General features: G+C 41.6%; 3 protein-coding genes across 4 annotated transcripts in view; 1 reads left to right on the forward strand and 2 right to left on the reverse strand.

Annotated features, from left to right (window-relative positions):
• Positions 1-27,057, forward strand: part of lipt2 (lipoyl(octanoyl) transferase 2) — a 571,631-nt gene that overhangs the window by 435,304 nt on the left and 109,270 nt on the right. The gene's annotated exons all lie outside the window — the stretch shown is intronic.
• mxf (myxovirus (influenza virus) resistance F) lies at positions 370-25,039 on the reverse strand (the record flags this gene model as incomplete). The annotated part of the gene is made up of 13 exons (XM_067450745.1): positions 370-594; positions 2,345-2,608; positions 2,746-2,822; positions 3,048-3,206; positions 8,115-8,247; positions 8,358-8,480; positions 12,525-12,603; positions 12,677-12,875; positions 12,980-13,118; positions 14,110-14,264; positions 14,367-14,501; positions 17,701-17,880; positions 25,006-25,039. Coding segments are annotated over 13 exons (1,902 nt in total), but the record flags the coding sequence as incomplete, so codon positions are not given.
• abcg1 (ATP-binding cassette, sub-family G (WHITE), member 1) overlaps positions 22,310-27,057 on the reverse strand; it is a 50,705-nt gene continuing 45,957 nt past the window's right edge. For both annotated transcript variants that reach the window (XM_067450118.1, XM_067450119.1), the window contains one exon: positions 22,310-26,359. In XM_067450118.1, coding sequence (XP_067306219.1) covers positions 26,131-26,359 — 229 coding nt within the window. In that variant the 3' untranslated portion in view covers positions 22,310-26,130. The remainder of the gene's footprint in view (positions 26,360-27,057) is intronic.

Here is a 27,057-nt window from a genome sequence, read left to right on the forward strand (position 1 = left end):
CTGTAGTATAAATTATTTAAAAAATGACGTAATTCTATGATTCAAAACACGTTGATGTATACACTGGTTGATATTGTTATTAAACAATTATTTTTATTATAATTATGGATTTTATGTCAGTTTGGTTTGATAATGTCAATATGATAACCTAATGTGACTACATTACATTAGCCTACTGTATAATTTCCATTCAGCCAAGATTTGGAAAATTTACCTTACATTCTTTGTTACTGATTTAACTGATAGAATTACTAAACTGAAATAAGGTAAATAATAGTAAATATAAGCTAATTAAAGTACATCTAATGGCCAGTTTCTGCAGCCATGATGCTTAATTTATGCATATCCCTTATGTTTGACAAAGATGTCTCAGAGTCTTTTGCTTATCAGTTTTTGAGCTTGTGTGAGGCGTTCTAGGCGCTTCTTTAGATCAGCTCTCCGGCGTCCTCGCTCTGAGTCTTCACTCAGCAGTTTGACCACATCTGCCCCGTTCCTCAACTCTAGCATTTGATGCCGCAGTGTCTTAGCTGCATCCTTCAGCATGAACAGAATTAACAGCATGGGCACATAGTCCGTAAGGCGTTGATAGACGATCTGTATGGAGACAGGACATGCATTACTATAACATTCACTTGGGAAATAAAGACATTTGATCCACCTTTTGAAGTTGGTTGCCTTTTACAATGATCTCTTTGATGCATCTCTAGTGCCAATGCACTGGCAATGTGTGGTTTGTTTGCACATACCGACTCAATTTAAAATGATTAACTGATTATTGATCTAATCATAAACATAAAAGTGCCAGATAAAACCAAAATGGGGTTTTCACAGTGACACCATATGAAGACTAGTTTTTGGTTCCTTGAATTCCTTGATTCAATGGCAATTGGTTAAAGAATCACTGAAGCATTGCATCACACCTCATAAAGCACCACCTGTGTCATCATAGCTAGATCTCTCTTCTTCAAGAAGGTTTATCTGCCCATTCAGGACCTTAATAGACTGTGTTTGGACAATTTGTGTTCTCGCTCATAATGAAGCTAGTATACAGAGCCACACCCTTCTGAAATGACATTGTGCACTTCATTATGAGCGAGGACACAAATTGTCTTCACACACTTAAGTTCTTGGGTTTTCAGCATGTATGCGTAGCATCTATTTTCCCACACTGCAAAAACTTTTTTTTTTGTTCTCCTTATCTCCTTCTTTTTGAGGAAGGAAAATCAGCTAACCCTCCAAGGATTTGTGTTTAAGTCTGGAGTCTCACAGTGTGATTTCGTTTACTTTGGATTTGTGATGGTGTTTTGTCTACTGTCACCTCGACTTCTGAGGAGTTTTAGTCAATCGTGACACCAGAGGATATTCCTATAATGTCAGCTACTGATGCAGCATTGAATAAACCTATTCAAAGAACCAAAGTTAAATATGTAACTGATATATCCTTCATGGAACATAAAGAACCTTTTTCTACACTGGTTTTGAGGCTCTCTCCAAAACGCTGGGTTTTGATGGGCACTGTAGATTTGAAGTAAGCGCCCACAGTTATGATTGGATAATATTTGCATATTTAATGAGCTTCTGCTCCCCTGTCAGTTCATGTAAGGGATTGTTTTGAAAGCCGCAACCGGAATGATTCTCTCACGGGGCTCGTCTTTGCTCGTCAAAACGTCTTTGTCAAACAAACACAATGATTTATCTCTCATCCACCCGCGATTGATTTTGAATATAATTTCTTTTATTACTTGGCCTGCCCGATCGGTGGATATAAGCACAAATTGCACACACACACACACACACACACACACACATAAGCGCGTGCACACCCTTTAAATATAAGTCAAGAGAGTGAATAACGCAGATCAAGAAAGGAATGTTATTTCACTATTTAAGGTTTACCAGCCTGCGGACCGGCTTATGTTTTGGTAGCCCATCTGGAAAACACTAGCCCCAGGATGTTGGGATTTGTGAGCCCTGGCCCATAAATGTCTGAGTCTGATCCCGAATCGCAATGAACCAACAAATAAAGGATTCTCCAGCCTGTGACAGCGTTCAGTTAGACACGCACACATCATCAAAATCATCTGTAACAATGCAATACTATCACATAGAAAAAAGGCACAATTCATCACCCCTTTAAGTTAGCCATTCATAGAACTAGATCCGTGCCAGATGTATTGATTCTTTGCAATTTTATTTGCTGACACTAGTGGCATTAAAGCCCGTTTAGATATTACAGTCCATACGCAACATTAGCAGTTAACCACATTTATACAATGAGTAAACTAATGACTATAAATTCACTGTCATTAAATGAATACATTTCAGAGTATGAGTTGTAACCTACCTCATAATAGAGAACCAATTTGTCTGGAACTAGATTTCTTGTATCCAATAAAGCACAGCCTTTAGAATTTAAAATTAGGTCATCATCATTGAGGTTCTTGTCACTAGAGTTCATCCTAGCCTTCTGAGGGATATCAAAGTTGACATTGAGTTTCTTTTGTAACACCTTGTCCTGAGTGAAGACCAGTTGCTCCATATCAATGAACTCCTTGATTCTTTTCTCCACTTTGACTTCTTGTTTTGACTGAATTTCATTAATCATTTTCTGAGGAGCACAAAATAATACGGTGCATAATATAAACATACTACTACTACTACTACTACTACTACTACTACTACTACTACTACTACTAATAATAATAATAATAATAATAATAATAATAATAATAAAGTTATACTTACAGATATAATGTATCTTAGTGGAGGGTACTGGTCAAAAGATAAATAACATATCTCTCTGAACATATTTTGAACAATCTCTGAAAATAAAATTTTAGTTTAATGCAAGAGGGAAAATTGTTATATAAACAAAATGTATTAAACTTAACATTTACATTAAGAATTCGATATGACATTTTTTTAGTACTTTTTTATGTGTCCTGAAACTTGAACCTATTTTAGAGTTACTCTGAAGTGCATTAAATTAAATTGTTTATTGCTAAAAATGGTTAATTAAACTGTATATTTAGAAAATATACACTGACCTCGTACATCCTTAAGTGTTTCCATAGCTGGCTCTTGAAGAGCTGCCACATGTTCTTTGATGACATATTCAAATTCACTGAAGTCACTGAACGTAAGCAGTTCTCTGCCACGATGCAGCTCATCATACTTGTCTATCATTTCCATCACTTTTTGTTTGACTTCATTTGTAATAACAAAAAGAGAAGGTCTGGTTAAAGAGGGGTCTAATGCTATTTCAAGCATTCTGACATGGCCAAATTGTAAAAAAAAATAAAAGCACACATCAACCAGAACGAGAGCAAGAGCACGCCCATCAACAAGCTTCGTCCGGAAGCCGTCGGCAGCGCTGTCACTTTGTTTTTAGACCACAAAATCAACAATGTCACTAAAGAAGTGTTTTTTTTTTTTTTTTTTTTTTTTTTGGTTGTGAGGGAGAGATAACCTTGTTCAGCTTCCCAAATAACCCAGCATTAAGGAAACAGTGGTTGCAGACTGTTTTTTTCGGAGCAGCAACAGAATTATGTGTTTGCTTGTTCACAGTCATGAGTCGAAACCGCATCAAATTTCTGTTTTGTTGGCAATAAATTGTTGGTAAGAACATATATTGTCAACAACACGAATATATAGTGAATCGAAAGTTATCCAGGGGAAAATGCCATGATGTTTTGTGTGTGTGTGTGTGTGTGTGTGTGTGTGTGTGTGTGTGTGTGTGTGTGTGTGTGAGCCTGTTTATGTGGTTTATGAGGACACAAATTTGTATAACTACATGGGTATTACACTGGTATTACACTATAAATGTGGTTTATGAGGACATATCAAATGTCCTCATAATTCAAATGGCCTTAAAAACATACTAAATGATGTTTTTTTTGAGAAAGTAAAAGTGCAGAATGTTTCCTGTGATGGGTAGGTTTAGGGGCAGGGGCAGTGTAAGGGGATAGACTATACGGTTTGTACGGTATAAAAACCATTACGCCTATGGAGAGTCCCTGTAAACCACATAGACCAACGTGTTTGTGTGTGTGTGTGTGTGTGTGTGTGTGTGTGTGTGTGTGTGTGTGTGTGTGTGCGCTTGTGACTTTTTAGCTCCACCCACTGCACGCCTGCACAAGCTTGGAAAGAAACGGTAAAGTGCATCTGCCTTTTATAAAGATGAAAAAAACTAAAGACTCTTAGGAGATATGAAGTTTGCAATACTACTTTATAGGTACTCAAGATTAAAATGAGACTGTCCGAAACTGTGTGTGTTATGTACCATTTAAAGGACAACTTTGTAAGTGTACAAACAGTTTAATGAGAAGATACTTTATAAAGACAGTATATTAGGAGTATACAGGCAGGAACCATCTTGGAAAACCATCTTGACGAATCGAGTCACGAACACTGTGCTAAGTGAACTGGTCGATGGGAATTAAGTTTGTGAAATATAAATACATGGAAATGCATGAATTTGATCTGCTTATTAAAATATATGGTTGACTAACTTTCTTCCGGAAACAACGGACCAAATGAGATTCCAAGTCACAGTTCATCACTTAGCACAACGTTCATGGCTTGACTTGTCAAGACTGTTTTCCAAGATGGTTCCTCCCTGTATACGCGTAATGTACTGTCTTTATAAAGTATATTTTTATTAAACTGTTTGTACACTTACAAAGTTCCCATTTCAAGGGAACTCGAGCTGCGTCACCGCTGCGGGAACACCTCTGCGTGATTGCGCGTCCTGAAGCACGTATGTAACCAACTAATGAGATGACAGAACATCATAGGCAGGTGACGTCATCGACCGGAAACTATAAAGGATCCATTGTAACCATTGTCTGTCAGTTCGGTGTTTTTGTCTTGTAAAAAAGAGTTTTTCACCTGCATTTCCCAATAAACAATATACTGACTGCACACACATTTAAGTTAAAATGGCGAGCGAACAATCACTGCATGAGAGTTTCCATAAGTGTGTTCATCCTTGCCCACGCAACATCAGGGGTGGGGATACACACAGCATGTGTGTTGTTTGCCTGGGAGCGCAGTACGCTTAGGCAGCCCTCGAGGGGGCTTTAAGGACCATTAAGAACGCTGCGCTCCTGCCAGGCGCTCTTCGAGGAGGGCGCTTCAGCTCGCGTTCCCCGCGGCTCTGCTCCCGTTGTTGCCGAGCCATCTCTCTCCCGAGTCGGCATCAACCATTAAAGCCCCGACATTGCCCACCAAGCCATTAAGAGCTACATCGGCTTTGGTGGGCAAAGCGTACTTGGCAGAAGGTCAGGCTGCGGCATGCTTGCACACTATGGCTATAGTGCAAGCATACCAAGCTGACCTGCTAAAAGATTTGGGGGAAAGTGAGGAGATCGGAGCTGATGTCATCAGAGACCTCCGGTCTTCAGCCGATCTTGCTCTCCGTGCCACCAAGGAGACGGCCAGATCTGTTGGCCATTCTATGGCAGCCCTGGTGGCCACGAAGAGACACTTGTGGCTGAACCTCACTGACATAAAATAGAAGGATAAGAGCTTTCTGCTGGATGTGCCGCTGTCTCCTGATGGTCTGTTCGGTGACGCCGTCACTACGGTCACCGACAGATTTCAGGAGGCCAAGAAACAGTCTGCGGCGCTCCAGCAGTTCCTTCCCCGTAAACCCCAGACTTCTACTGCTGCTGGGCGGGAGCAGCAGAAGCCGAGTACCAGCTCCTCACACCGAGCGCAACAAAAACACAGCGTTGCCACCCTTACCCCTCCACAAAAGGTTGGGGCGGGGGACGACGCTCTCAGGCACAGCCTTCGAAGGGTAAGGCGGATCTGAGGACCATCATTATCTCCAAGAAGGCTGCGTTGAAAAGATCCTGACGGCATGGGAGTCAGGGTCGTGAGGGTGGTCCCCTCCGGAGGCAGGCGGTGTTCACCTCAGCATACGGTGCCTGCCTCCCTTCGGTGCCCTCACAGGGTCGATCTGCTAACCCCGCCGCAATGCCGGGGAGCAGAGAGCCCTCGCGAGTCATTTGAGGATGGCTCACGCCCTCCCACGAGGGTCTTATTAGAGTTGGGCCAGTTGTTCCCTGCTGGTTCGCCGCTTCAGGACGCTGCGCTCGCTGTGGAGAGTACATCAGAGGCCAGCCTCGACAGGCTGGTCCCCTTAGTAGATTCTTTGGCAGAGTGAGAGAATCTTCCAAATGTATCTCGTGTATGGGTCCTGCATATTATAAGAAAGGGGTACACCATCCACGGCCCCAAGCAGACTCTGGCTATGTCTCTAGAAGTACAGACTCTTTTGCAAAAGGCTATAGAAAGGGTTCCTCCTCCCAGCAGGGAGTCAGGGTTTTACAGCCAGTACGTCATTGTGCCAAAGAAGGATGCCCCCCATCCCTCTTTGGCACAATGACGTACCGGCTGTAAAAGCGGCCCATTTTAGATCTGCGTGTTCTGAATAGAGCGGTAGCGAAACTCTGTTTCAAGATGCTTACACTCAACCAGATTGTGTCACAGATCAGGTCCGAGGACTGGTTTGTCACGATAGATCTAAAAGACGTATATTTCCATGTATCCATCCTTCCACAGCACAGGAAGTTCTTGAGGTTCGCTTTCGGGGGAGAAGTGTACCAATATCGGGTTCTTCCTTTTGGCCTAGGTTTGTCACCCCGCACCTTCACGAAGTGTGTAGACGCAGCTCTGGTTCCTCTGCGTATGCAGAGGATCCGAATTCTCAATTACATCGACGACTGGTTGATTTTAGCTCAGTCGGCACAGTCAGCGGTTCAACATTGAGATGTGGTTCTTGCTCACATGAGAAAGCTGGGGCTGAGATTGAACCCCAAGAAGAGTGTTCTTTTGCCATCTCAGAGAACTACTTTTCTGGGGGTCGTGTGGGATTCGATCACCATGTGGGCTCGTCTATCAGAGCCTCATGTGAGATCGATTCTCTCAGCGGTCATAGGGGTGAAACTAGGTCAACCACTCACTGTCAAACAGTATCAGAGACTGTTGGGTCTGATGGCAGCAGCGTCCTCCTCCTTTTCGGACGTCAGACCAGTAAACACTCAATCTACTCTGCCCAGTGCAGGCACTTGATGCGTATGTCCACAGAGCTGCCCTGTGGCGGAAAACTGAACAACTTTTTGTTTGTTATGGGCCACCCTCTCATGGGGGCCCAGCATCTAAGCAGAGAATGAGCAAGTGAGTGGTTGAAGCTATCTAACTTGCTTATGAGGCGGACGGTCAGCCTTCTCCTTTGGCTGTGAGGGCCCACTCTACTAGGAGTATGGCGGCTTCTAAAGCTTTGTTATCAGGGGCCTCCCTAAATGAAGTCTGTGATGCGGCAGGGTGGTCCTCGCCGCACACTTTTGTGAGGTTCTACAAGCTTGACCTCAACGCCACCCCTGGGGCACGGGTGCTCATTCATTAGCCAATGATGGACGGGCATCCGGCTCGTATGGGGACGTGGGTATTGTCGTTCCCACAGCGGTGACGCAGCGCGAGTTCCCTTGAAATGGGAACGTCTCGGTTACGTATGTAACCTTAGTTCCCTGAATAGGGAACGAGACGCTGCGTCACCCGGTAATACTCCCTGGGTGCCCGTGAGCGCTTACTTCAGGCTTTTCGAAGCTAGTTCCTGTTTGTGTTCGCGGATCCTTTATAGTTTCCGGTCGAAGACATCACCCGCCTATGACGTTCCGTCATCTCGTTGGTTGGTTACATACATGCTTCAAGACGCAATCACGCAGAGGCGTTCCCGCAGCGATGATGCAGCGTCTCGTTCCCTATTCAGGGAACTAAGGTTACATACGTAACCAAGACGTTCTCAATGCTTCGGTTTGCATATAGGGACCTTCATTATGCGACCGTGTTAGTGTGAGGCTATTTTGAGCTTGTTAGTGGTATTAACTAGCAATTAAATGTACTACTCTGTGCCCCATAGACAAGCGCTATAGGCTAGTCTGTTTTTAGAGATAAAACTCTTTACATTCGATTTACACAAAAACGCATCCCAGAGAAAGATCTACTCTGTTACCAATTACCCCTAGGTTCATTTTTCACCGGAGGTGTCCTTTAAGGGATTTGGTACAATCCTGCAAAACGCACATGGTTTTATCATCTTGACTCACATGATACTTCAGTGGATCTTAGGTAGGCGTCCCATTTCTTGAAAGCAGGACGTAAAAGTGTATACATATTTTTCTCTTTTGAATGTCCTGTTCTACTCAGTTCATCTATTTGATCACTGAACTCCATTATTATCTAGGGAAAAGAAAAAGTGAAAAAAAGTGGCATGATTATGTAAGGGATTGATATGGACAGATAACATTTTAAGAAGGATAAATAATGTGCTGTACTTTCAGAGCTATTACCTCACTGAGAAAAGGTCCCATCAGTTCTTCTTCAATAGGTGGACCCTGCTCGTAGTTTTTAAGCTCCCTTTGAACACTGAGTAGTCTAGTCTGGATCTGCTCAGTTAAGTAGGGTAGCGATTTCTATCGATAAGAAAATATAATGTTATATTTGTTATATATTATGTTTTATATTACAACCTGATTCCAATTTTTTTTGGATTTTTGGAAATTGTGAAGAAAAACAGAATGCAATAATGTGGAAGTTTTAAATTTCAATAGTTTATTCAGAATTCAACATAGATGACATATCTAATGTTTAAACTGAGAAAATGTATAATTGTGAAAAATAAGTTAATAAGTTGATTTTAAAAATAAGTTAATTTTAAATTTCATGGCATCAACACATCTCAAAAAAGTTGGGAAAAGGCCATGTTTACCCCTCTGTGGCATCCCCTCTTCTTTTTATAACAGTATGCAAATGTCAGGGGACTGAGGAGACAAGTTGCTCAAGTTTAGGAATAGGAATGTTGTCCCATTCTTGTCTAATACAGGCTCTAGTTGATCAACTGCCTTAGGTCTTCTTTGCCGCATATTCCTCTTTATGATGCGTCAAATGTTTTCTATGGGTGAAAGATCTGGACTGCAAGCTGGCCATTTCAGTACCCGGATCCTTTTTCTACACTGCCATGATGTTTTAATTGATGCAGTATGTGGTCTGACATTGTCATGTTGGAAAATGCAAGGTCATACCTAAAAGAGACGACCTCTGAATGGGAGCATATGATGTTCAAGAACTTGGATATACCTTTCAGCATTGATGGTGCCTTTCCAGATGTGTAAGCTGCCCATGCCACATGCACTCATGCAACCCCATACCATCAGAGATGCAGGCTTCTGAACTGAGCGCTGATAACAACTTGGGTTGTCCTTGTCCTCTTTAGTCCGGATGACATGGCATCCCAGTTTTCCAAAAAGAACTTCAAATTTTGATTCGTTTGACCACACATCAGTTCCCGTTCAAGAAACTCGAGGGATGAAAGCCAAATATGTTGTATTCGGATCGTATCTCGCGTTTGCTGAGGCAGCGTGTAGATGACGATTCCGTATGTATAAATATATAAACAGTATCTTCTGGTGATTATGGCTGATTTAATTCTGAGGAATTTAAATTAATATAATCTGACTTTGAGGAGTTAGATATGTTCTTTCTGTCGAGGGGCGGCAGTGGCTCAGTGGTTCATGTAGGTTGTCTACAAACCAGATGGTTGGTGGTTCAATCCCCGGTTCCACCTGACCAAGTGTCGAAGTGTCCATGAGCAAGACACCTAACCCCAGCTGCTCCCGACGAGCTGAATGGAGCCTTACATGGCTGACATCGCCGTCGGTGTATGAATGGGTGAATGTGAGGCAAAAATGTAAAGCGCTTTGGATAAAAGCGCTATATAAATGCAGTCCATTTCTTTCAGTCTATCATTCGGACCATGTTCATTGATGGGTGATTATGGCTTTAATTCTGAGGAATTAAAGGGTTTATCTGACTTTGAGAAGCTAGATATTATCAGCCTATCTTCCATAAAAATAAATGGTAAAGATGGTCATTCTATGCCATGGGTTTTAAAAGAAAAGAGAATTAAAACACTATGGCAAAGACCTGGTCATACATAGAGGCATTGTCTTGTTACGAACTCCTCGCATGTGGCGCAACAAAAACAGAGCATCGCCACTAATGGGCTAATGGTCGGCGATCTCAGGCGCAGCCTTCTAAGGGTAAAACTGATCTGAGGACAGTTATTATTTCAAGGAAGGCTGCATCGAAGAAGTCTGTACGCTACGGCGTTCAGGGCTGTGAGGGTCACCCCTTCTGGGGGCAGACGGTGTTTACCTCATTTCACGGTACCCGTCTGTCCTCGGCATCCTCACAGGGTCAATCCACCAACCCCGCCCGAGCGCCAGGTCGTGGAGAGCCCTCGCGGGTCATCCGAGGATGGCTTGCGCCCTCCGGGGAGGGAGGTGGCGCTGTCGAGTCAGTTGTTCCCTGCCGGTCAGCCGTTTAAGGGCGCTGCACTCGCGGTGCAGAGTACATCAGAGGCAAGCCTCGAGCGGCTGGGGGTTGGGTCTCATGGCAGCAGCGTCCAATATCATTCCGTGCGGCCTGTTGTACATGAGACCGCTACAGTGGTGACTCAAAACCAAGGGCTTTCCCAGAGGGGAAATCCTTTCCGTGTGATCAAGGTTACGTGGCAGTGTCTCCGCTCCTTGGTCATGCGGAGGGACCCTTGCTTTCTAGGCCAAGGCCCGTTACTGGGGGCACCATGCCAGCGGGTATCTCTGAGTCTGGATGTCTCCCTTACGGGCTGGGAGGGGTGACCATGAGTGGTTGCTCGGTCCAGGGCCTATGGCAGGAACACCATCATTCGTGGCATAATTGTCTAGAATGCTGGCAGTATTTCAGGTGCTGAAACACTTCCTGCCGTATCTCAGGGGCCATCATGTGGTCGTTCACACAGACAGCACATCGGTGGTCTCCTATATCAACCATCAGGGAGGTCCGAGGTCACGCCAGTTATACAAGCTGGCGCTTATTCCCCTTTGTTCCCAGTGGAACTGCTCTCAGTTAGGGCTATTTACATTCCTGGCTGGTTGAATGTGGAAGCAGACATCCTGTCGAGGCAGGGGCCGACGCTCGAGGAGTGGAGACTCCACACCGAGGTGGTGGAGCTCCTTTGGGAGAGATTTGGCAGGGCTCAAGTGACCTGCTTGCCACTCACGAGAATATGCATTGTCGTCTGTGGTTCTCCCTAGTGTCTCCAGTTCCTCTCGGTCTAGATGCTATGGTACAGGAGTGGCCGAGGCTGCCTCTGTACATCTTTCCCTCGATTGCTCTGCTTCCGGGAGTTCTAGAGACAGTGCGTCAGGACGGGGCCCATCTTCTGTTAGTAGCCCCGTTCTGGCCAGGCCGAGTATGGTTCTCGGACCTTGTGTCTCTCCTCGATGGCTCTCCCCTGGAGATTCCGATCAGGAGGGACATTCTCTCTCGCCAGGAGTTGTGGAAACCATGGGCTTGGCCTCTGAGGGGGCCCAGCTCATAAATTCGTGGCTCTTCACCTTATGGTGCAGAGATCGCCTGTGGGATCCAGTTAACTGCCCTGCGAGCGTGGTGCTGGAGTTCCTGCAGGGGAGAGCATAGGAATAGGAACGAGACGTTGCGTCACCCGGCCATACTCCCTGCATGCCCTCTAGCGGCTTGTTTCAGGCCTTCTCAGAAGCTGGGGGCGTGTGTTTGTCGGCAGGCTTTATAGTTCCGGGTCGATGACGTCACCCGTCTATGACGTTCCGTCTCTCCATTGGACTGATTAAATACGTGCTTCACGACGCAATCACGCAGAGGCGTTACCATAGCGGTGACGCAGCGTCTCGTTCCTATTCCGGGAACTAAGGTTACAGACGTAACCGGGACGTTTTCCACTTTTAAATGAGCAGACTGTTGAATTGCAACAGTCCATTTTAAATGAGCCTTGGCCGAGAGAAAACGCCTGCGCTTCTGGATCATGTTTAGATATGGCTTCTTTTTTGACCTCGAGTTTTAGCCGGCAATGGCGAATGGCACGGTGGATTGTGTTTTCTGGAAGTATTCCTGAGCCCATGTTGTGATTTCCATTACAGTAGCATTCCTGTATGTGATGCAGTGCCATCCAAGGGCCAGTAGATCACGGCATCCAGTATGGTTTTCCAGTTACAAAATGGTCCTCGAGCCATTCCTTATATGTACATTTAACTTTTCCAGAATCTAATAGCTACCTGTCCCAACTTTTGTGGAATGTGTAGCTCTCATGAAATCCAAAATAAGCCAATATATTTGGCATGACATTTCAAAATATCTCACTTTCAACATTTGATATGTTATCTATATTATTAAAAATAATTTTATGACATTTGTAAATTATTGCATTCCTTTTTTTCATAATGGGTACAGTGTCCCAACTTTTTTGGAATAGGGTTTATATACTAAATACTATTTAACCCTCCTATTAAATTAGTGACTACTATTAAATTAAACAGTGACCACTCAACTCACTAAAATCATCACTGTTTAGATGTTGTTATGGATATTATTGAGTATTACATAAAACAAGACAAATCTATTGCAGAAAAGGCTAAGAGCATAATCATTTAGAGCGTCCTTGCCTTGATATGATCAACCAGTTCTTTGGTTAGTTTGTCAGCCAAGCATTGAGTAGATGCTTTACCATCATTCAGTAGAGCACTGCCATGGAAAAATAAATAAAATAAATATATATTATTATAATTATTGTGATTATTATAAAATGTATTATTACCTGAAGTAACGGTGGTTCCTAAAGAATTCCATTTCTATGTCCATGGCTTCAGCAAGAGGGATTTTGTTATTGATGTCACTCTGACCTCGACAGCGCACAATAATGTAGCCCTTGCTGAGAGGAACGACTTTTCCCTGGACAATGTTCAAAACATCACTCTCTGCTCCTCTGTCAATGAGGTCTGGTTTTGTAAGAATTGCTACTCCATGCATTCAACAACAAAAACAGATAAAATAAGCATGAATCATAATGCTACAAGGCCTGAATATAAATATAATATAAACATAAATAAAGTTGGCAAACCAAGAGTTCTGTATCCCTCTGGATCTACATCTTGTGCCATTCTTAGAGCTTCTGTTGTTGCTATGTCAACATTGCAGGGTACGACAACTAAAATGATGGTTTCACTTTTGCCAATGTATGTCTGTATTAAGTCTTTGATCTGAAATAAAAGATAAAATGTTGTTTCCTTTGGTTAAGAAGGTGAGAATCTGTAAGCCACCATGAAACAACACATGCTTAATACAGAATAACAAAAAATAAATAAATACATTTGTAATAACGTGAAGATGCATTTATCTGTATGATGATGTAAATGTATTAAGAAAGTATACATTGTTTCTCTGCTTTAGTTCATGTTGACTTTATGGGCACCATTATACATTCAGCGTAATGCAACACGGGGCGTGACGCAAGTGTTTTTTCTAGTTTTAGCCTGACAAAGTTATCCTTTTCACATCCAACATTTGCCTCTGTTTTTTACATAGCAAATGTTGCCCATGGGCATGCTGGTCTGAAAACGAGGTGTGTTCAGCCGCATTGTTGGGGCATTGCTATTTTGAGGAACTGAAAACGACTACACCATTGACCAACACAAACCTGCTCTAAAGTCAACAGCGCGGTATTTGTGTGTTATTTAAAGGACACGTTAGTAATATACGCCTATAGGTGGGTGCACAACTGACTGTTTAAGGATGTCTATATTCCGCTATGTAAATACAGAGTCTGCCATCGTGCAAGAATAACTGGCTTTTAAAGGGAATGGGAGATGAGACTCTGATTAGATTATTGCATGCTATGCCAAAAACACACCCATGAATCATTAAGAGACTAGGTACAACCGTTTTGGATCGTGTGCCAAAAATTTTTTCAATGGTTAAACTAGCAAAAGTGGATCCGGACATGCTCTAAGTGCACCTGCACCATGCGCTTCAGAACATGTCCTCTGAACGTTAAAGTAGAACCCTATGTGAGCTACAAATACACTAAGACCATCCATGAAAAACAAGAGTTGATTAAATCCACTGATTTGAAACTGAATACAATCTATATTTTGTTGCAGGTTTTACAGCTTAAATGTCAGTTCACAGAAATGTTCAAATATTTAAATGCTTTCAAACAGCCATTTTGATTTTTTGTGTCTATTTGCTTACCTGAACACCAATATCCTCAGGTTGATCATGTACAGGTACACGGGTTATACCAGGTAGATCAATCAGAGTGAGGTCACAAACATCAGGAGATGAAATTTCCAAAGTGATGAGTTCATCACAAATTCCAACTGTAGTTCCCGCAAGTTCATTTTGAGCTGTCAAAAATACATTCATAAGTTTGCAGCATACTCAACCAAGCCCTTACCTCAGGACAACTGATGCTGTTATGATATGAAAGTATTTCTGTCCATACTGACCTTTTCTGACAAGGCTATCCACCTTTAAGGGGTCATTAAATGTGTCTTTGTAATCACGGTAGGAAATGGTCCCTGACCATGATCCTTTTTTTAACTTCCGTAATTTCAACTCAAGAGGACAGCGAGTGACAATACCTTAAAAAAATAAAAAAAATAAAAGCACAACGTTTCTCAAGGATCTCAAAGTATGCAGGTCTCTAGGGTCTATAAATCTCATTTATTTCCTCACATTGCAACCTGATCATCAGCTGTAACTGCGACGATACAATTTAAAAAGGTTCTAATGTGTACAATATTGGTACTAATATGTACACTTTTGATACCAATATGTACCTTTGATGTAGTAATATGCACTTTTTAGGTACAAAGGTGTACCCTTTGAAGGGATTCTGGCCCAATGACAGCATTTGGATGGAAATCATTGCATGGATGGAGCACAGCCATTTATGAGGAACAACTAAGAGATAACTAATAGTGCAGGTTACAATTTGGTTTCTATGGTGTAAGGAACACAGCCGCACAACTGCAGACCCTTATGAAAAAGAAGTTTATTAAGTGTGATTTAAGTATGCTTGTTTTAAGCAACTACATTCAATGTTTTTTAATCTACTTTTTATGACCTTCTCAGAAATATACTACTTTAAGGATTCATTTTAAATACTTAAAATTTCACTTTAGCACATGAATGCCCTGAAGTCTCAGTGGAACCAGAGCTGCATTCATGCATTTGGTAAATGTGCGAGGGGAAAGAGCTAGACCGAACAGAAGTACCCGATATTGGTATGCTTCGCTCCCGAAAGCGAACCTCAGAAACATCCTGTGGCATGGAAGGATGGAGACATGAAAATAGGTGTCTTTTAAATCTATCGTGACGAACCAGTCCTTGGGCTGGATCTGACTCACGATGGTGGGAATAGTCAAAATCTTGAATCTGAATCTCTTCAGAGCCCTCCATCCTTTTCTAGAACTATAAAGTACCGGCTGTAGAACCCGATTCTTCCATTCCTCTCCGACGGTGGAACCAATTCTATGGATTCCTTTGTCAGCAAGGATTTTACTTCCCATTGAATTTTGAAGGGGGGTGGCCGAACTGCAGTCTGTACCCTATTTCTACAGTATGCAGAACCCATGTCGATATATTCGGAAGGCAGATAATCTACTAAGGGAATCACCCAATTGAGGGTGGTGTTAGGTATTAACTGAGCCTCGTTCTTCGCTCACCGAAGTGGATGCCCGGCAGGGAGCTGAAGACGATTTTCGGTATGTGGACATACGAGCTGTCCAGTCGCAGGTATTTCTTGAGGCGACTAGAGCACAACATGTCCGTGGGAAAACGATGTGGCCTGAAGCATCTGTGACAGTGGGATTACCACATTGTTTTCCCATCCTAAGCGCCGCGCGAGAAGCAACCTCGATTGCCATCCCTGCCGTGGCTAGGATTTCTTCCCAACAGCCTTCTTAGCGAGAAGGACGTTCCTCAAATCGCCCTTCTGCACCGAAGCCTGTTAGTGAGAACGCCTCCTCTGTTGCCAGGCTCCCTGAGGAGGGGCTCTAGAGGCGACACTCTCTTTCTGCACCTGACGGTACGAGGAGCTGGCTGACGGCTGAGGCTGCCCACTAGTGGCAGCCTGCCCAGATTTTGGCAGACGAGGGAGGAACTGTCAGAAGGCCGCTGATTGTTTCTTCGCCTCCTGGAACCTGTTGACGACCGAATTAACGGCGTCGCTGAACAGGCCAGAAGGCGAGATCGGGGAGTCTAGGAGAAATGATTTATCTTTCTCCTTCATCCCCGTTAGGTTTAGCCATAAGTGCCTCTCGACCATCACCATTGAGGCCATCTCCTTGGTGACGGCACGGGCTGTCTCCTTGGTGACACGGAGAGACAAATCAGCAGCCTTCCTAAGCTCGCGGATGTCCTCCGGAGAGGGACCCTCGTCAAGCTCTTTGAGGAGGTCGGCCTGGTATGCCTGCAAGATAGAGAGCGTGTGCCCGACCTACCGCCATAATTGCCCTGCCCACCAAAGATGATGTGTCCCTGCATGGTTTGGTGGGCAGTACCGGGGCTTTAAGGGATGATGCTGATTCAGGTGAAAAATAGCCCGCGAGAGCATCTTCCACCCGCGGCATCGTCCCATAGCCGGCATCGGGCGCCCCCAGAACGTTTGAATAATAAAAATAATTCTAGCACTGGGGGGTTGGAAATTTGTGCCGAATAAGGCCTGTTCCAGGACCTACACAACTCATTATTAAAAATGGCAAGCCCCGACGAGGTGTCTGAGCCCGGGGCGAGAGAAACCGATCATCCAGCCTGCTTGATGGCTGGATCTCGTGTCTCTCTTGTGGCCACTCAATATTTAATTTAGCCACATCACGGGTCAGCACCTCAATAAGCTCCTCGGAACCGGAGAGAATCAGCATCGGGTTCTCCACCCCGGGGAAAGAGGCCGCAGCGTGGGCTTTCACACGGGGAGGAAGAACCTTTAAACTGTCAGAGGATGATTGAGAAAGTGCCTTAGCAGTCTCAATCTCCGCTGACAAATCCAGTTGTGAGCCCCATGATCTGCGACGCCGGGCCGCCTCGGCAACCGCGGACACAGAACCACTGGGCTCATGTGTTTGGCCGGCCTTATCAAAGAATGCCAACTGCGAGCGCAGCACCCTGAGCATCAGCAGCTCACAATGACTGCAGGCGGCTCCCTCGAGAGCCGCCTGAGCATGCTGATCGCCCAGGCACTGTACACAAAGAGAATGTGTGTCTGCTCCCGAAATGACACGGGTGCACACACCCCTTAAACTCAGTCGCCATTATATTTCTCTTTTAATATATTTTTATATATATGAGGGACAAACAGCAGAAAATAGACAGGCAATTCACACACAGCACTATGCTGAAGAGTGATAACTGATGCTACTATGCGCCGAGCTCCCCTTTATAGCTATTTTTTGTTTTGCTTTGTGAACTAAATGTAAACATATTTTATGTAAAATATCTTAATCAGGACAGCACTAAATAAAATAAAAAATAACATGGATTTTGAATGATCTCTCTTATTTTGTTAAAATTATACAAATTTTCACAGATTCTGCAAGCGGTTTACATAGTTTTCTTGCAACTGTAAGAAAAATCCACATTGACCTGGTTTTGAATTAATATAAATCCATGTGTCATTAATGTAGAAAGGCCAAGTAATCTCAAAAGCTGACCGAGAGGGAAAATTGACATGCTAAAAAATACAGGGCCAAAAACCGAGCCCTGGGGAACACCAGTATGCCAACCTAAAACAAAAAAAATTAGTCACAAGGTTCTGAAATAAAAGTAGTTTTATAGTCTTACCATTTCCTCGAGGTAAAGGAACCCCAGAGAGAGCCTCCAAAACAGAACTCTTGCCAGAACTCTGATCTCCCACCACTGCGATGGACGGTAGATCTATATCCTTATCAATGCCGATCAACCTCAAAGAGTCAATCAGCTCAATCAAAGGCTGAACAGACTCAATGAAGTGATTGTGGAATGCTCCATGGGTTTGTGAGTCTGAAAAGGAACTTTATAATAAAAGAGAGAGAAAGAGAGAAAGAAGAGAGGTGATTTAGATCATCAGTTGGTGGTCCTGCAGTGGCAGAAAACTATACAACACATTTCACTGCTAAGATGCTAAAAAAAAATAACAGCATGTTATTGATCTAAATCATAATAATTATGAGGCAACGTTAATCTTAAAGTTTTAAATATTTTAGTATTAAGTAGAGTATTACTGTTTGTTGAGCTGCCATTTTTCACCAACACATTTCAAGTGACGTGTTGTTTAACAGCATTTTATGGTGTAAATGACAGTGATGAAAAATTAATTTAAAAAATATATCTGACGTCAAATGTCAGTCTTTTGTTTTTGTAAGGATAATTTCAAAGCTAGCATTTTATATATCCAAAATACAGAAAAAAATCTGTTATACTGTAATTTGCATCTTTTAACAGAATTAAACACAAAACATTTTCTAATCAAAATATGTTTGTTTCATATTTCATCTAAAGCGTATGTCTTCACTGACACTTGTTTTCTTGTTAAACAAGTATGACACTGATATTCTGAATAATTTTATACTATAAATATCAAAATTATTGTTGTAATTGTTGTTCAGATTATCATAATGTTGATAATCAATAAGTCAAATTAAATGTATCTGTCTTTATGGTTCTGGCACAAGGGAAAAATAAAAAAGAAAGAGAAAAGAAAACAACTATTTTGTAGTAATGAATCAGTCTGAATACTATACCTCTCTACGTCTTTGTAGTCCGTAGGTCTGGCCTGATCGTCCATCATTTGTCTGAAAATTAATTAAGAAATTTAAAGTAACATATTTGTCACAACTATGTTAGTAACATATTTACTGTAAACAAAATGCACATACAATTTTGTAGTTTACTCTGCAGTTATTTTTAAAGTGAAAAATGATGGTTAAAAAAAAAAAAAACGTTGCCTTCCTTATGGTTGCGTTAAATGTAGTTCAAAAGTTCAAAATCCAAAGGTTTATATAGGCTGTCTTTCACCAAACTTTCAACATTTATTAACAGAATGTACACCTAGAAAACTCATGTGATTTATATGAGATGACAGAATTACCGATCATATGTCTGGAAGTTTGTTCCTGCTATTTCTTGGCATTAGTTCAAGTGTACTTAGACTGTGAAGGCTAAAAGGGGAATTTCTATTTAGGACAACAAACAGAATAGGCTGAGCCTTATCTCTGTTTAAGGTAATGTTACTTTAACTAATGTTACAAACCTGTCTTCTAGGTTCTTACTTGAGGATGTGATTGGCTGCAGAAGCCACTTCTTATTGATTAATTTATTGGCGGAGAGTATAAAAAGTTGTATAGTATCCTGCTCATCAGTACTTCCTCTGGCGCAGGGCCGGCGCTAGCCATTTGGGTGCCCTAAGCACAAATGCTAACCCCCCCCCTTTATTGTTTAAATCCCTAGACATTTTGTTTTATTTCTGTAGCATATTACTATTTTTATATTTATAAATAATCTTGCAAGTCAAACCATTTGTTTGCATTGTGTGATCCTCTTTATGTGACGGTTGAGAACGAGCTGGCCGTGACACTTGGTGTACGTGGGGAACCATGGCATGACCAAACCAAAGCTACTATCAGAAGAGTAATGTTGGTCAACTTATATCTGTAATAGTGGTCATGACCTCTGATTAGAGATAATGTTCTTTTAATCCAAGCGTACACAGATCTATGGGCACCAAATAAAGAGAAAACAGTATCGTCAATTACCTCTGTTTAGTGACCAAGACTGGCACGTGAGCTCGCATAATGAACGGTCGGCGCGAGGATCCTGTGTGACTCTGAGAACCAAATGAATCATTTCAATAAGAGTAAAGAGTTAAACAGATTAATCAAACGTGTAGGTAAATTGTTATACAAATGACCTATCATTAGTCACCTGTTGTGCTGTGCTTTAATAAAGTGTGTGCTTCTCTGACAGCAACTTCTGTAGGAATCTGCACTTACCCCAGTTACAAAAATACTTTTTTGCCTAATAACTTTTTAATACCTTAAAATCAAATATTGTTTATTAAAAAAGAACCAATATCGATGAGGCATAACATTGGACCACCTTTCTAATATTGTGTTGGTCCCACTTTTGCTGCCAAAACAGCCCTGACCCATTGAGGCATGGACTCCACTAGACCCCTTAAGGTGTGCTGTGGCACCATATGGCACCAAGATATTAGCAGCAGATCCTTTAATTCCTGTTAGTTGTTCCATGGATAAGACTTGTGTGTTCAGCACATCCCACAGAAGCTTGATTGGCTTGAGATCTGGGGAATTTTGAGGCCAAGTCAACACCTCAAACCATTCCTGAAGCATGTTTTGCTTTGTGGCAGAGCACATTATCCTGCTGAAAGGGTTAGTTCACCCAAAAAAGAAAAGGATTTCATTAATTACTCACCCTCATGTTGTTGGACACCCGTAACACCTTCGTTCATCTTTGGAACACAAATGAAGATATTAGCTGATGGCTGAGAAAGGCTTCAGAAAGGCCTCCATTTGGCATTCAGTACATTCCCACTGACCCACTCACAAGACCCATAAAGGCACTAAAGACGTCTAAACAAAGTCCATCTCACTACAGTGGCTGTACAATAATTTTATCATGCGACAAAAATAGTTATTGTGCGCACAAAAATCAAAATAACGACTTTATCCACCAAGTTATTGACGTGAACTCGACGGGTGAGAATATGACGCAGCTCCGCTGTTCAGATACATGACCCGGAAGAGGAGGAGCGCCGCACCACTATCGCATGAGTTCCAGGTGAGGTCACGTCCGAGACCTACATGGAAGACAATAACTTGGTGCATAAAGTCATTATTTAGATTTTTTGTTGCGCACAAAAACTATTCTCGTCGCGTGATAAAATTATTGTACAGCCACTGTAGTGAGATGGACTTCATATCGATGTCTTTTAGTGCCTTTTATGGGTCTTGTGAGTGGGTCAGTGGGAATGTACTGAATGCCAAATGGAGGCCTTTCTAAAGCCTTTCTCAGCCATCAGCTTTCAATAAAAATATCTTCATTAGTGTTCCGAAGATGAACAAAGGTGTTACGGGTGTCCAACGACATGAAGATGAGTAATTAATGAAATAATTTTTGGAAACCCTTGAAAGAGGCCACAGCCATCAGGGAATGCTGTTTCCACAAAAAGGTGTACATGGTCTGCAACAATACTTAGGTAGGTGGTGCGTGTCAAAGTAACATCCAAATGGATGGCAGGACCGAAGGTTTCCCAGCAGAACATTTCCCAAAGCATCACACTGCCTCCACTGCAGGCGCCTTCTTCTCATAGTGCATCCTGGTGCCATGTGTTCCCCAGGTAATCCACACAAACACAACCATCCCCATGATGTTAAAGAAAACGTGATTCATCAAACCAGGCCACCGAAACACCAAAGTTATAAATGTGGCATAAACTGCTGTCAGGCTGTTGTGGAAACCTTTAGGTGCATTTTAACAGATTATATTGTCCTAAAGGTCATATATGCTGAAACAAACTTTTCCAAACTGCCCTAGTTTTTTTACTTCACTATATCATGTGATATCATTTGTGGCAAGGGGGGCGTGGTTCAGCGAGGTCTGCAGCGGGAGAGAGAGCCGCGGGACGAGCGGTAAGTGAGTGGGTTGGACACAGATTAATAACACCTGTATCTTGTTCCAGTAATGGGCGTGGAGAGGGGATAAGTGGAACCGGAGACCAGGGAGAGAGAGAGAGACGGACGGTTGATGCTCGAACCACAGACACTGAGACACCGGAAGCCGGAAGTGCCGACCCGGAAGTGATTATTGTTATTTTGAGTTGAGAGAAACTATACACTACTGAGTGTGATTTTGACAGTAAACGAGAATAAATAAAACAAGCATCAACCGTCCAGCCGACCCCCGTGTCCTCTTCCTTCCTCACAATACGAACTTTGTTACATCATTATATTATTAATGTCACATGATTATGTAATTAACCCTATAAAAAGAGGCCAAAACTATAGGCCAAACATTTTGGGGCAGTCTGTTATGGAATATAGATTCAAGGATAAAATGAAGAGTTGTTGATGTATTGTACAGAGGTGAGTGAACAGTAATACCGGTGAGTATTTGACAGACAGATATCACAGTTTGTGGATGAATAATGGAATATACTGACAGTCATTGTTTTGCAGGTGGATTGGAGATCATGGAGGGATGATTAGAAGATTAGAAACATCCTCCATACCATTTACGGAATGCAGTACCATTTTTTTTTTTTTTGCATGTATGTTGTCCCAACACCTTAAGACCCTTTTTAGCATTTTCAAATTATGAATCTTGTCTTTTATCAATATTATGTCAGCTTTTTATAATCAAAAATAAGATACTCAGATAAAAAAAACAAAAACAAGCAGTTTGAAAACAAATCTTTATTATCATATCTAATTTGTAACTATTGTTACATAAGATTTATGTAACAGAAACATATTATAACTAGACAGTTTTTAGATATGGAAAATGAAAACTTTTAAAATAAAGCCATTGATTGTCTATTTATAATGACCCCTATCATTTTGATTCTACAGTTCATACCGTAAGTGCCATATTCAAAGAAGGAAGCTAAATAAGAAAAATAAAATACAATTAACATGTACATTTTATTTAAAAAAACATAAATATGCTCTACATTCTAAGTAGAAATACTCTTCCAACAGAACAGAGGTAATATAGCTAAGATGGTTTAAAATATATTTTGCATCAATTTCCACACCAAGGTCCACATCAGCAAAGGTTTGGTATGATTATAATGGTCATAACACTTGAGTTAGGCTCAGTATTCACATTGTGCCTGCAATGTTTAGTGAATATTGCTCTGTATGGGGACATTTAGCTCGGAGGTCACTAAACATCTGCAAAATGGACATTTAATACAAAGAACACAGACGATAAATAACATTCTTCATGTTTGTCACATTTTCATTGTTGCATTGACTTTGCAATTACATCTGTTATTGTCCCATAACCAGAAAGCATGCAAACTGTGCATAGATGTGTACACAAAATATAGCATTAATCAATGACAATAACCCTTTGATGGGAATATGTTGGATGATAAATGCCGCATGGAAGTGTGTGATATCCTCTAAGATTACATAAATGACCTTCAAATCTATAATTCAGGAAAATCAAAGGCATTTAGAACAGTAAACGTGAACTTGTAAACCTTTCAAAAAAGAAATTTCTGAATGTAGGAGAAACATTTTTGGGTTTGCCAACTTTAGGATTGATAACTTGGTGAAGAAGTCCAAATATCTGTTTTGCAAACATTTCATAATATAACAGAGAACAAAGAGAAGTATAACTGTTAACAAAGAGAAGCCCAGCATTTTGCAAGAGATGCCAAAATTCACATTTGCATATGATGATGGTTTATCAGACGTACACTATAGCCAAAAGTACTGGGACACCACTAAAAATGATTCAATTCAGGTGTTCCAATCACTTCCATGGCCACAGGTGTATAAAATCAAGCACTTAGCATGCAGACACTTCTACAAACATTTGTGAAAGAATGGGTCGCTCTCAGGAGCACAGGGAACTCAAGTGTGGTACTGTGATTCTGTGCAATAAATCCATTCATAACATTTTCTCACTACTAAATATTCTACAGTCAACTGTTAGTGGCATTATAACAAAGTGGAAGTAATTGGGAACAACAGTAACTCAGCCACGAAGTGGTAGGTTACGTAAAATCAGCGGGGTTAGCGCATGCTGAGGTGCACAGTGTGCATTAGTCACCGACTTTCTGCAGAGTCAGTAGCTGCAGACCTTCAGATCAGCTCAAGAACAGTGTGTAGAGAGCTTCATGGAATGGGTTTCCATGGCCGAGCAGCTGCAACCAAGCCTTACATCACTAAGTGCAATGCAAAGTGTAGGATGCAGTGGTCTAAAGCACAACGCCACTTGACTCTAGTGCAGTGGAGACGTGTTCTCTGGAGTGACCAATCATGCTTCTCTGGCAATCCAATTGGTGAGTCTGGGTTTGGCTGTTGTCAGGAGAACGGTACTTGTCTGACTGCATTGTGACAAGTGTAAAGTTTGGTGGAGGGGGGTTATGGGGTGGGGTTGTTTTTCAGTGGTTGGGCTTAGGCTTGGACCCTTAGTTGCAGTGAAAGGAACCAAGACATTTTGGACAATTTCATGCTCCCAACTTTGTGGGAGCAGTTTGGGGATGGCCCCTTCCTGTTCCAACATGACAGCGCACCAGTGCACAAAGCAAGGTCCATAAAGACATGGATGAGTGAGTTTGGTGTGGAGGAACTTGAATGGCCTGCACAGAGTCGCTCAGATGAATTAGAACAGAGTCTGCAAGCCAGGCCTTCTCGTCCAACATCAGTGCCTGACTTCACAAATGTGGTTCTAGAAGAATTATCAAAAATTCCCATGAAGACACTCCTAAACCTTGTGGAAAACCAGAAGAGTTGAATCTGTTATAACTGCAAAGGGTGGGCCAACTCCATATTAAACCCTACAGATTAAGAATGGGATGTCATTACAGTTCATGTGCATGTAAATGTGCATGCATCCCAAAACTTTTGTCCATATAGTGTACTTTGCATAATTACAAAAGTCATAAAGATGCGTTGAACATTTTTCAAAACATGCTGTATAAAGCATTAAAATTGATGCATGTAATTTCAATGCTAAAATAAATCCCCTTCCCAGATTTTTCCCATACTATTCCCAGATTTTTGTAAATGCCCAGAAATGTCTGCATGACCTAAGGCTTTATACTTAAATGCCAGTTGCTTTTAAAATATTTGTGATTGGAGTGGGATCTTTTTATTAGACCAATGACCCAAGGGGCAGAAAAAGTCATTATTTTCACAGTTCTGTTTGGTGACTGAGTGGCACCGAAATGACATACTATTAAGATTTGATGCATTTTTCCCTTTTTCATTCTAATGAGATCCAGTCATCTTGGGCCTTTAGTTCTCTTTTGGATTATTATATTTTTGTTTTGTTCTTCTGATAGGCAGTTACGCCCTACACACAAGTTTCTAAGTTATCATTCTTCCACAAGAGCAGCAGACAGCCATTGCCAACAGTAGGAGAGCTTTTTAATAGAGTAGAAGGAATGTCAGGCAGACCAGCAACTAATGATTGTCTTTTCCATCCAACCATAGCACAGGAATAAAAAAGGGCTCAACATGGGCACCCTTGTGAAAAGAAATGTGCACTTTAGCATACTTTTGAAAGGAGTAGGCCTACTTACTTAAGTCTAAACGGAATGTTTACGGACACTTATTTGCATGTTAATTGCAATTAAACGTATTGTAACTTAAACACAATTAGCTGAACTTTAGACCTACTTAAGTAATTTTGAGAGTTTCGTGACCCATTAAGTAGGACTTAAATACATTTTATATGTAATTTCATAATTACTTCTATATCGTCTTTGAAATATGGTTAAGCGTCTGCCGAATGTACTGACAAACCAAAAAGGCAAAAGTAATTATACAATGATGAAGATGCAATTTAGTGCATTTTAAATATATTGATTTTAAATTAAGTATCAAATAACAGACTGCAGTTAAAATTATAATTAAGTGCTTTTACTATGCTAATATAAACATGAAAACAAGTGTAGTTCTGTGGATAACAAATGATTTATAATGTACTTTAAACTTTCATTTTAAATGATTACAAAGTGCCTTTTTTCAATGTGTACTTTAATTATGAGGCAGTCGTGAAAGTGTGCTCTTATTAACTACACTTAAGTGGCTTTTATTTCATTAATATTATATTATCTGCAAATGTGTGCACATTTACTAAGATTAAGCACAATTCTTTTTCACAAGGGCAAGAGAAAAGATTCCAGCTTTCCAATATTGTCACACAAGTTAGCCCATTGCTTTTTCAGTCAACTGCTGAATGTCTGCTCCTGTGAATTTTCTTCGGTGCATGTTCCTTTGTCTATCTAGCAGATGTTTGGTTGAGTCCCAAAACTGTTGCGTTCTAAGCGCTCTGTTTTCTTATAAAAGCACGCAAAAGCTGGGCATTTACATACTGTGACTTCAGGTTCAGCCCACGTTTCTGTCCAGTGTAGGGATACACGCCGATGGTTGGTTTAGAGGGGGAAAAAACCCTCTCTGCTTCGGCTTTTTCAGCCTAGCCCTCCCTTGGTAAGAAAGTCTCGACAGTACTCTCTCCATCTTGTCTTCAACGAGTCTACCTCTCAGCACTGATCTTGTACCGGAGGATGAAGTAGGCGATCAGACGGAGCGACACAAAGAAGATGCCCAGCACAATAAAGTCCAAGTAGAGCTTTGCATCCTCAACATCCAGCTCCTTCAAAATGGCTTCTGACTTCTGGAAGTGGCATGTCTCGTCTTTGTCGCAGTGCAGGTCCTCACGGTCAAGCCCGTATATGGACAGAATGACTCCTTCAAAACCATATCTGAAAGTCAGAGGACAAATGATTTAGAAGAGGTTTTTTTGGTTTTGGTATACGCTTTTGTTTTATTATTCAGTTCTGTGAAAAACTAGACTAGTTTCTGATAATAAGTCTAATACATTGTTCCTGTTTGCATGTCTTTCATATAACTACTCTTCTGGCAGAGTTTATATGAGACTGGATTTCATATACCAGAGCATCAGCATTAAAGACTTTTACAAATCACTGTTAGCTCAAATCTCACAATCTTTCAGACAGCAGCGAGTGTTTGAAATCATTTCTGTTTGTGATGCGCTGTGGATTTTGATCACTGTATAAGGCAGAAATATTTATATGTGATGCAAAAGACTGAGCAACCATTGCTATTAGTAATTACAATATGACCGCTTGAAGAAACAATCTTGACACAAACAATTCATTATAATCAGTGTATCACGTATTATTGTATAACTGGTAAAACATTGATGCTTGGGTTTTAAATCTTTAAGTAAATGACAAAAATACCAATTTCTCATGTTGGTTTTGTGATCTCGCTAGTTTCCTGTGATTTCTTTCTGATTAGTTTTCTGATAAAACTTCCATTTGTTGGTGAAATGTTGGTTTGTGCGTGACGTTGTTCCAGAGAGGCGTGTTACGGGCAGGTTTAAATGAAGCGCTGCAGAGCTTCTAGCCCGACGGTGGAAACCCAGCCTGTTTTTGGG

Source organism: Pseudorasbora parva, chromosome 8 (genome assembly GCF_024679245.1).
Source record: "Pseudorasbora parva isolate DD20220531a chromosome 8, ASM2467924v1, whole genome shotgun sequence".
NCBI classification, from domain to species: Eukaryota; Metazoa; Chordata; class Actinopteri; order Cypriniformes; family Gobionidae; genus Pseudorasbora; species Pseudorasbora parva.